The sequence below is a fragment of the Crinia signifera genome, chromosome 1 (genome assembly GCF_055691185.1).
Source record: "Crinia signifera chromosome 1, ASM5569118v1, whole genome shotgun sequence".
NCBI lineage: Eukaryota > Metazoa > Chordata > Amphibia > Anura > Myobatrachidae > Crinia > Crinia signifera.
Genome location: NC_139217.1, coordinates 477440934 through 477453158, shown reverse-complemented (window position 1 = coordinate 477453158; position 12225 = coordinate 477440934). Strand labels below are relative to the sequence as shown.

The window sequence follows — 12225 nt, the reverse complement described above, 5'->3', positions numbered from 1 at the left end:
GTCTCCAACTGGTAACTATCATGTGCTGGCAATTACCTCTCCGTCTCCAACTGGTAACTATCATGTGCTGGCAATTACCTCTCCGTCTCCAACTGGTAACTATCATGTGCTGGCAATTACCTCTCCGTCTGCAACTGGTAACTATCATGTGCTGGCAATTACCTCTCCGTCTCCAACTGGTAACTATCATGTGCTGGCAATTACCTCTCCGTCTCCAACTGGTAACTATCATGTGCTGGCAATTACCTCTCCGTCTCCAACTGGTAACTATCATGTGCTGGCAATTACCTCTCCGTCTCCAACTGGTAACTATCATGTGCTGGCAATTACCTCTCCGTTTTTAATTGGTAACTATCATGTGCTGGCAATTACCTCTCCGTCTCCAACTGGTAACTATCATGTGCTGGCAATTACCTCTCCGTCTCCAACTGGTAACTATCATGTGCTGGCAATTACCTCTCCGTCTCTAACTGGTAACTATCATGTGCTGGCAATTACCTCTCCGTCTCCAACTGGTAACTATCATGTGCTGGCAATTACCTCTCCGTCTCCAACTGGTAACTATCATGTGCTGGCAATTACCTCTCCGTCTCCAACTGGTAACTATCATGTGCTGGCAATTACCTCTCCATCTCCAACTGGTAACTATCATGTGCTGGCAATTACCTCTCCGTCTCCAACTGGTAACTATCATGTGCTGGCAATTACCTCTCCGTCTCCAACTGGTAACTATCATGTGCTGGCAATTACCTCTCCGTCTCCAACTGGTAACTATCATGTGCTGGCAATTACCTCTCCGTCTCCAACTGGTAACTATCATGTGCTGGCAATTACCTCTCCGTCTCCAACTGGTAACTATCATGTGCTGGCAATTACCTCTCCGTCTCCAACTGGTACAGATGGGGCAGGTCCCATCCTGGCTGGCGGATCGCCAGAATGTCCGCCCTGGCGACCCGCCAGCAGCCGTGCCAGCGAATACACTGAGACGCGCGTGCGTCTCACGCGCACGCGCGTCTCAGTCTCCGTCGCCAGCGCAACGGAAACCCTGTCCGTCTCTGCCTCAGGGAGATGGACAGGGTTAGGGGGGGTTAGGGGGGGATGCGGGCAGGCGGCGGGGACCCCGGGTTTCCGCCGGGGACCCGGGGGAACGGATGGAAGCGCCGTCGGAAGGGGACACGCGCGCCTCTCGTGCGCGCGCGTCCCCTTCTCACCATCGCCATGGCGCTGGCGGGGGATGGCGGCTGGCGACGCCAGCGCCATCCCCTGCCAAGATGGGACCTGCCCCATCTGTAACTATCATGTGCTGGCAATTACCTCTCCGTCTCCAACTGGTAACTATCATGTGCTGGCAATTACCTCTCCGTCTCCAACTGGTTACTATCATGTGCTGGCAATTACCTCTCCGTCTCCAACTGGTTAATATCATGTGCTGGCAATTACCTCTCCGTCTCCAACTGGTAACTATCATGTGCTGGCAATTACCACTCCGTCTCCAACTGGTAACTATCATGTGGTGGCAATTACCTCTCCATCTCCAACTGGTAACTATCATGTGCTGGCAATTACCTCTCCGTCTCCAACTGGTAACTATCATGTGCTGGCAATTGTCTCTCCGTCTCCAACTGGTAACTATCATGTGCTGGCAATTACCTCTCCGTCTCCAACTGGTAACTATCATGTGCTGGCAATTACCTCTCCGTCTCCAACTGGTAACTATCATGTGCTGGTGCAGTGAATTATAATAGATTGTTCATCTTGTGGAGCCAACCCATTAGTGTGGGGGATAGAACAAATCTCTAAAAATCTATGTAGTGTATTTTAACATTTTAGTATTGTTTTTTTTATGATTGTGAGAATTCTCATTCACTATGTGTTTTATTTTATGAATTAATAAATGTCATATAAATATTTTTAAACAAGTGGTAGGTTACATCTTTCAGTTTAAACCTTAGTGCTGTACTTCTTCTTTTTCCTTATACTGTTATATACATGGACTGTTGTACAGGTAATACTTAGTACGTCCTTATACTGTTATATACATGGACAGTTATACAGGTAATACTTAGTACGTCCTTATACTGTTATATACATGGACTGTGATACAGGTAATACTTAGTACGTCCTTATACTGTTATATACATGGACTGTTATACAGGTAATACTTAGTACGTCCTTATACTGTTATATACATGGACTGTTGTACAGGTAATACTAAGTACGTCCTTATACTGTTATATACATGGACTGTTGTACAGGTAATACTTAGTACGTCCTTATACTGTTATATACATGGACTGTTATACAGGTAATACTTAGTACGTCCTAATACTGTTATATACATGGACTGTTATACAGGTAATACTAAGTACGTCCTTATACTGTTATATACATGGACTGTTGTACAGGTAATACTTAGTACGTCCTTATACTGTTATATACATGGACTGTTATACAGGTAATACTTAGTACGTCCTTATACTGTTATATACATGGACTGTGATACAGGTAATACTTAGTACGTCCTTATACTGTTATATACATGGACTGTTATACAGGTAATACTTAGTACGTCCTAATACTGTTATATACATGGACTGTTATACAGGTAATACTAAGTACGTCCTTATACTGTTATATACATGGACTGTTATACAGGTAATACTTAGTACGTCCTTATACTGTTATATACATGGACTGTTATACAGGTAATACTTAGTACGTCCTTATACTGTTATATACATGGACTGTTATACAGGTAATACTTAGTACGTCCTTATACTGTTATATACATGTACTGTTATACAGGTAATACTTAGTACGTCCTTATACTGTTATATACATGGACTGTGATACAGGTAATACTTAGTACGTCCTTATACCGTTATATACATGGACTGTTATACAGGTAATACTTAGTGCGTCCTTATACTGTTATATACATGGACTGTTATACAGGTAATACTTAGTACGTCCTTATACTGTTATATACATGGACTGTTATACAGGTAATACTTAGTACGTCCTAATACTGTTATATACATGGACTGTTATACAGGTAATACTAAGTACGTCCTTATACTGTTATATACATGGACTGTTATACAGGTAATACTTAGTACGTCCTTATACTGTTATATACATGGACTGTTATACAGGTAATACTTAGTACGTCCTTATACTGTTATATACATGGACTGTTATACAGGTAATACTTAGTACGTCCTTATACCGTTATATACATGGGCTGTGATACAGGTAATACTTAGTACGTCCTTATACTGTTATATACATGGACTGTGATACAGGTAATACTTAGTACGTCCTTATACTGTTATATACATGGACTGTTATACAGGTAATACTTAGTACGTCCTTATACTGTTATATACATGGACTGTTATACAGGTAATACTTAGTACCTTCTTATACTGTTATATACATGGACTGTTATACAGGTAATACTTAGTACGTCCTTATACTGTTATATACATGGACTGTTATACAGGTAATACTTAGTACACCCTTATACTGTTATATACATGGACTGTTATACAGGTAATACTTAGCACGTCCTTATACTGTCATATACATGGACTGTTATACAGGTAATACTTCGTATGTCCTGATACTGTTATATACATGGACTGTTATACAGGTAATACTTAGTACGTCCTTATACTATTATATACATGGACTGTTATACAGGTAATACTTAGTACGTCCTTATACTGTTATATACATGGACTGTTATACAGGTAATACTTAGCACGTCCTTATACTGTGATATACATGGACTGTGATACAGGTAATACTTAGTACGTCCTTATACTGTTATATACATGACTGTTATACAGGTAATACTTAGTACGTCCTTATACTGTTATATACATGGACTGTTATACAGGTAATACTTAGTACGTCCTTATACTATTATATACATGGACTGTTATACAGGTAATACTTAGTACGTCCTTATACTATTATATACATGGACTGTTATACAGGTAATACTTAGTACGTCCTTATACTGTTATATACATGGACTGTTATACAGGTATTACTTAGTACGTCCTTATACCGTTATATACATGGACAGTTATACAGGTAATACTCAGTACGTCCTTATACTGTTATATACATGGACTGTTATACATGTAATACTTAGCACCTCCTTATACTGTTATATACATGGGCTGTTATACAGGTAATACTTAGTACGTCCTTGTACTGTGATATACATGGACTGTTATACAGGTAATACTTAGTACGTCCTTATACTGTCATATACATGGACTGTTATACAGGTAATACTTAGTACGTCCTTATACTGTCATATACATGGACTGTTATACAGGTAATACTTAGTACGTCCTCATACTGTTATATACATGGGCTGTTATACAGATAATACTTAGTACGTCCTTATACTGTTATATACATGGACTGTTATACAGGTAATACTTAGTACAGGTCGAGTATCCCGTATCCGAATATCCGTTATCCAAATTATTCAGAAATACGGACTTTCCAGAAAGTGAAAAAAATTATTTTTTTTGCTAAAAACTCACTGGGGACATTTGTAACAGCATCACTGGGGACATGATATGTAACTGGCACTATATATGTGCAAGACAATGATTGCTTGGCATTCAAATTCAGTCCTGAAATAGTACACAAATTTTGTTTCACATTTTGAAACCTTGTTTTTTGAACAATTAAAATATATTTGTGTGTATTTTATGTGGTAATAAAATATATTTGTGTGTATATTATGTGTTTATACAGCATAAATGCAAGATACTTCAAAATACATCATTGAAATATTAAAATATTCCGAAATACGGAATAATCCGTTATCCAAAATTCTCCTGGTCCCGAGCATTTTGGATAAGGGATACTCAACCTGTACGTCCTTATACTGTTATATACATGGACTGTTATACAGGTAATACTTAGTACGTCCTGATACTGTTATATACATGGACTGTTATACAGGTAATACTTAGTACGTCCTTATACTGTTATATACATGGACTGTTATACAGGTAATACTTAGTACGTCCTGATACTGTTATATACATGGACTGTTATACAGGTAATACTGAGTACGTCCTTATACTGTTATATACATGGACTGTTATACAGGTAATACTGAGTACGTCCTTATACTGTTAAATACATGGACTGTTATACAGGTAATACTTAGTACGTCCTTATACTGTTATATACATGGACTGTTATACAGGTAATACTTAGTACGTACTTATACTGTTATATACATGGACTGTTATACAGGTAATACTTAGTACGTCCTTATACTGTTATATACATGGACTGTTATACAGGTAATACTTAGTACGTCCTTATACTGTGATATACATAGACTGTTATACAGGTAATACTTAGTACGTCCTTATACTGTTATATACATGGACTGTTATACAGGTAATACTTAGTACGTCCTTATACTGTTATATACATGGACTGTGATACAGGTAATACTTAGTACGTCCATATACTGTTATATACATGGACTGTTATAAAGGTAATACTTAGTACGTCCTTATACTGTTATATACATGGACTGTGATACAGGTAATACTTAGTACGTCCTTATACTGTTATATACATGGACTGTTATACAGGTAATACTTAGTACGTCCATATACGGTTATATACATGAACTGTAAAACAGGTAATACTTAGTACGTACTTATACTGTTATATAAATGGACTGTTATACTGGTAATACTTAGTTCGTCCTTATACTGTTATATACATGGACTGTTATACAGGTAATACTTAGTACATCCTTGTACTGTGATATACATGGACTGTTATACAAGTAATACTTAGTACGTCCTTGTACTGTTATATACATGGACTGTGATACAGGTAATACTTAGTACGTCCTTATACTGTTATATACATGGACTGTTATACAGGTAATACTTAGTACGTCCTTATACTGTTATATACATGGACTGTTATACAGGTAATACTTAGTACGTCCTTATACTGTTATATACATGGACTGTTATACAGGTAATACTTAGTACGTCCTTATACTGTTATATACATGGACTGTTATACAGGTAATACTTAGTACGTCCTTATACTGTTATATACATGGACTGTTATACATGTAATACTTAGTACGTCCTTATACTGTTATATACATGGACTGTTATACAGGTAATACTTAGTACGTCCTTATACTGTTATATACATGGACTGTTATACAGGTAATACTTAGTACGTCCTTGTACTGTTATATACATGGACTGTTATACAGGTAATACTTAGTACGTCCTTATACTGTTATATACATGGACTGTTATACAGGTAATACTTAGTACGTCCTAATACTGTTATATACATGGACTGTTATACAGGTAATACTTAGTACGTCCTTATACTGTTATATACGTGGACTGTTATACAGGTAATGCTTAGTACCTCCTTATACTGTTATATACGTGGACTGTTGGCATCACTGGCACGGTCTTCTCCTGGTTCACCTCATACCTCTCCGATCGCTCCTTCTCCGTCTCCACTCCGAACTCCTCCTCTCCTACTACCCCCCAGCCAGTCGGTGTTCCCCAAGGGTCAGTCCTTGGCCCTCTCCTCTTCTCCCTCTACACCACCTCTCTGGGCACCCTCATCAGCTCCTATGGTTTTCATTACCACCTTTATGCTGATGATACCCTAATCTATCTCTCCTCTCCCGACTTATCCCCATCACTCCTGTCCAAGGTCTCCGAATGCCTCACGGCCATCTCAGCCTGGATGACCCAACGCTTCCTGAAACTAAACATGGCTAAAACTGAACTTCTAATCTTCCATCCCCCAAACATCCCCTCTTCTCCCACTATCTCCATCAGCATTGGTGAAACCGAGATCACGTCCACCGACCAAACGCGCTGCCTCGGTGTCATCATTGACTCCTCCCTCTCTTTCACCCCCCACATTTGTGCTCTCTCACAGTCTTGCCGCTTTCACCTACGCAACATCTCACGCATCAGACCATTCCTCTCCACTGACGCGACCAAAATTCTCATTCACTCTCTTGTCATCTCCTGCCTTGACTACTGCAACATCCTTCTCTCTGGGCTACCTCTCACCTGCCTCGCACCTCTCCAATCCATTCTTAACGCTGCTGCTAGGCTCATCTTCCTCTCCCGCCGCTCTACCTCCACCTCCCCCCTCTGTTTATCTCTTCACTGGCTCCCCATTCCTTTCCGAGTTCTCTTTAAACTCCTCACCACCACCTACAAGGCTCTCTCCTCCTCCACAGCTCCCTACCTCTCTTCACTGATCTCTATCCACACTCCCTCCCGTCCTCTTCGCTCCATCGCTGACCGCCGACTGACCTCTCACCTAATCACCTCCTCCCACTCCCGTGTCCAAGATTTCTCTCGCGCTGCCCCCCTGCACTGGTAATACTTAGCACGTCCTTATACTGTCATATACATGGACTGTTATACAGGTAATACTTAGTACGTCCTGATACTGTTATATACATGGACTGTTATACAGGTAATACTTAGTACGTCCTTATACTATTATATACATGGACTGTTATACAGGTAATACTTAGTACGTCCTTATACTGTTATATACATGGACTGTTATACAGGTAATACTTAGTACGTCCTTATACTGTTATATACATGGACTGTGATACAGGTAATACTTAGTACGTCCTTATACTGTTATATACATGGACTGTTATACAGGTAACACTTAGTACGTCCTTATACTGTTATATACATGGACTGTTATACAGGTAATACTTAGTACGTCCTTATACTGTTATATACATGGGGTGTTATACAGGTAATACTTAGTACATCCTTGTACTGTGATATACATGGACTGTTATACAGGTAATACTTAGTACGTCCTTATACTGTTATATACATGGACTGTTATACAGGTAATACTTAGTACGTCCTTATACTGTTATATACGTGGACTGTTATACAGGTAATGCTTAGTACCTCCTTATACTGTTATATACGTGGACTGTTGGCATCACTGGCACGGTCTTCTCCTGGTTCACCTCATACCTCTCCGATCGCTCCTTCTCCGTCTCCACTCCGAACTCCTCCTCTCCTACTACCCCCCAGCCAGTCGGTGTTCCCCAAGGGTCAGTCCTTGGCCCTCTCCTCTTCTCCCTCTACACCACCTCTCTGGGCACCCTCATCAGCTCCTATGGTTTTCATTACCACCTTTATGCTGATGATACCCTAATCTATCTCTCCTCTCCCGACTTATCCCCATCACTCCTGTCCAAGGTCTCCGAATGCCTCACGGCCATCTCAGCCTGGATGACCCAACGCTTCCTGAAACTAAACATGGCTAAAACTGAACTTCTAATCTTCCATCCCCCAAACATCCCCTCTTCTCCCACTATCTCCATCAGCATTGGTGAAACCGAGATCACGTCCACCGACCAAACGCGCTGCCTCGGTGTCATCATTGACTCCTCCCTCTCTTTCACCCCCCACATTTGTGCTCTCTCACAGTCTTGCCGCTTTCACCTACGCAACATCTCACGCATCAGACCATTCCTCTCCACTGACGCGACCAAAATTCTCATTCACTCTCTTGTCATCTCCCGCCTTGACTACTGCAACATCCTTCTCTCTGGGCTACCTCTCACCTGCCTCGCATCTCTCCAATCCATTCTTAACGCTGCTGCTAGGCTCATCTTCCTCTCCCGCCGCTCTACCTCCGCCTCCCCCCTCTGTTTATCTCTTCACTGGCTCCCCATTCCTTTCCGAGTTCTCTTTAAACTCCTCACCACCACCTACAAGGCTCTCTCCTCCTCCACAGCTCCCTACCTCTCTTCACTGATCTCTATCCACACTCCCTCCCGTCCTCTTCGCTCCATTGCTGACCGCCGACTGACCTCTCACCTAATCACCTCCTCCCACTTCCGTGTCCAAGATTTCTCTCGCGCTGCCCCCCTGCACTGGTAATACTTAGCACGTCCTTATACTGTCATATACATGGACTGTTATACAGGTAATACTTCGTACGTCCTGATACTGTTATATACATGGACTGTTATACAGGTAATACTTAGTACGTCCTTATACTATTATATACATGGACTGTTATACAGGTAATACTTAGTACGTCCTTATACTGTTATATACATGGACTGTTATACAGGTAATACTTAGTACGTCCTTATACTGTTATATACATGGACTGTGATACAGGTAATACTTAGTACGTCCTTATACTGTTATATACATGGACTGTTATACAGGTAACACTTAGTACGTCCTTATACTGTTATATACATGGACTGTTATACAGGTAATACTTAGTACGTCCTTATACTGTTATATACATGGGGTGTTATACAGGTAATACTTAGTACATCCTTGTACTGTGATATACATGGACTGTTATACAGGTAATACTTAGTACGTCCTTATACTGTTATATACATGGACTGTTATACAGATAATACTTAGTACGTCCTTGTACTGTTATATACATGGACTGTTATACAGGTAATACTTAGTACGTCCTTATACTGTTATAGACATGGACTGTTATACAGGTAATACTTAGTACGTCCTTATACTGTTATATACATGGACTGTTATACAGGTAATACTTAGTACCTCCTTATACTGTTATATACATGGACTGTGATACAGGTAATACTTAGTACATCCTTATACTGTCATATACATGGACTGTTATACAGGTAATACTTAGTACGTCCTTATACTGTTATATACATGGACTGTTATACATGTTATACTCACTTATTAAGCCCCCCCGATGTCAGACCCCAGTGACCCCAGACTCACCAGTATGACCCCCTCCTTCACCATGGCCAGCCGGGATCTGCTCTCCGCACAGTTTTTCTTGCTGTCCTCGTGGTTTTTCTTGTTTTCGGAGAAGAAATAACATTTTTTATCAACAAGGATCCAGTTATCCGGACATGGGGAATAGCAGCCTCCTGTAACATAGTACATAGGAGATGATCACTACAGTCATACAGATATAACGGGGTACATGTAAGAGCCCCCAAGTGGCCTCAGGCTCGGGGTTTGCTCAAGTCTGCACCTGGTCAGTTTTGCCTTGTAAATAAAATTATGAATTCATCTGAACAGTACTCTTGGTGGCGCGTCTAAGCGACACTAAGGATTCCTTAGAGGGAAAGGTGTATGAGGGCACTTCTGTGATTGCTCTCTATCCTCTCTGCTAATAACCTTACCCCGTACTTGCTGGGAGGATCCTGAAAATCAGGCCCTTGAAAGGTGGGAAAGTCCCCTGCAACTCTCCCTCCCCCTGCATCATTGTGGGCAGCAATGATATGGTCACATGTGCCACGCCCACAGTACTGTGGAGGGTCTGGCAGGATCACCCCTTTCCCACCACACCAGCCCCCCGGGAAGCTGCGGTTGGGGGATTTCGCCATGTGGTGTAGAGCATCATTACAGAGTTACTCCATACCATCAATCCCAGAAGACCCAGCCGCAGGTTATTTACCCACTAGGCTGCTGCCCTTATTGTTGGGTGGTCGGCCCATAGGTACAGTAGGAGCAAGTTTCATCTTTGCTCCTTTGGCCATGGCTAGCCATGGCTATTTTATTGTTCTCAGCTGCAATACGTATTGTATTGCAGCTGAGAACAATAGAATAGCCATGGCTAGCCATGACCAAAGGAGCAAAGATGAAAATTGCTCTTACTGTATGCCGTAAGCAGCGCATTAAGGGTTATTTCACACAATCTGGTTTCTCTCGGATGGCAAAAAGCCAGACAAACTGATGCGGATTCAGACCTGCTCATAGAATTTGCTCTACCTCTCTCCCAGACACAGTTTCCCCCTCCCTAACTCTGTCACTCTCTTTCCCTGATGCCTTCTCTCCCACTCTCTCCCTCTCTCCCAGACACTGTTTCCCCATCCCTAACTCTGTCACTCTATTTCCCTGATGCTCTCTCTTTTACTCTCTTTCCCTTGCTCCCTGACTCTCTTTTCCTGATGGTTTCTCTCCCTCTTTCTCCCTGATGCTGGTGCTCTTTTCTTGTTTCTCTCGCTCCCACTCTCTCCCCCTACATTTCTCTCTGACTTTTTTTCTCTCTCCATGTTGCTGTCACTGTCTCTCCCTCCCTTTCTCTGTCCCTGACTCTTTCCCACTCCTTTCCTGATGCTCTTTCCTTGAAGCTGTCACTCTCCCTTACACCCTCTGACTCACTCTCTCTCAGTGATGCCATCCTCCTGAAACTGTCACTCTTTTCCCCTTCCGTTCTCTACCTAATTCTGTCACGCCTACTTTCTAAACCTCCCTCTGTCCCTGACATTGTCACTCTCTTTACCTGATGCTGTCACTTTCCCTGATGCTCTCGCTCCCACTCTCTTCCCTCCATCCCTGACACGGTCTCTCTCCCTGATGCTCTCCCTCCCTCCCTGAATCTCTTTCACTTCCTCTACCTAAGTCTGTCACTCTGTCTCCCTGATGCTCTTTCTCCCTGGCTCTGTCACGTTACCTTACGTTTTCTCCCTGATGCTCTCTCCTTAATTCTGTCACTCTCCATGATGCTCTCTCAAACACTCTCTCAGTGATACTTTCTCCCTGACACTGTCACTCTTTTTACCTTCCCCTATCCCTGTCAATCCCCCCTTTCTCCCCTCCCTCTCTCCCTGACTCTCTCTATCTCCTTGACTCTGCCACACTCTCTCCCTGACACTGTCACTCTCCATGACACTCTCTCCCTCCCTCTCTTTCCCTGACTCTCTTTTCCTCTCTCTCCCTGATGCTCTCACTCCCATTATCTCTCCCTTATTCTCTTTCCCTCTCTCTCCCTGATGCTCTCTCTTCCTGATGTTTTCTCACCCTCTCTCCCTGCAGCTGTCACTCTCCCTGTACTTGTTACTCCCACCATCCCCCTACATCTCTCACTGACTCTCTCTATCTCTTCATCTCTCTCAATGTTGCTGTCACTCTCTCTCGCTCTTTCTCCTTAACATCCTTTTTATCAATCACTCTGGTCACTTTTTTTCTCATCCAGCAGGAAGGTTGGAGGGGGAGTATACAAGGTTTTGCTATGGAGCCAACAAATTCTAGCCACGCCCTGGAATACTGTCCCTAGTATTTATTGGTTGTCACGATCTGATCACGTGATGGATCAAATAAATCATTTTACCTGTTATTATTATGCGTGCTATCAATGTATTTCTTCTGTACTGGT

General features: G+C 42.0%; 1 protein-coding gene across 1 annotated transcript in view; it reads right to left on the bottom strand.

Moving 5' to 3' along the window:
• LOC146019912 (early activation antigen CD69-like) overlaps nucleotides 1-12225 on the bottom strand; it is a 115746-nt gene that overhangs the window by 19280 nt on the left and 84241 nt on the right. The window contains exon 7 of the mRNA XM_083152568.1: nucleotides 9840-9991. Within this exon, the coding sequence (XP_083008694.1) occupies nucleotides 9840-9991 (152 nt within the window). The remainder of the gene's footprint in view (nucleotides 1-9839; nucleotides 9992-12225) is intronic.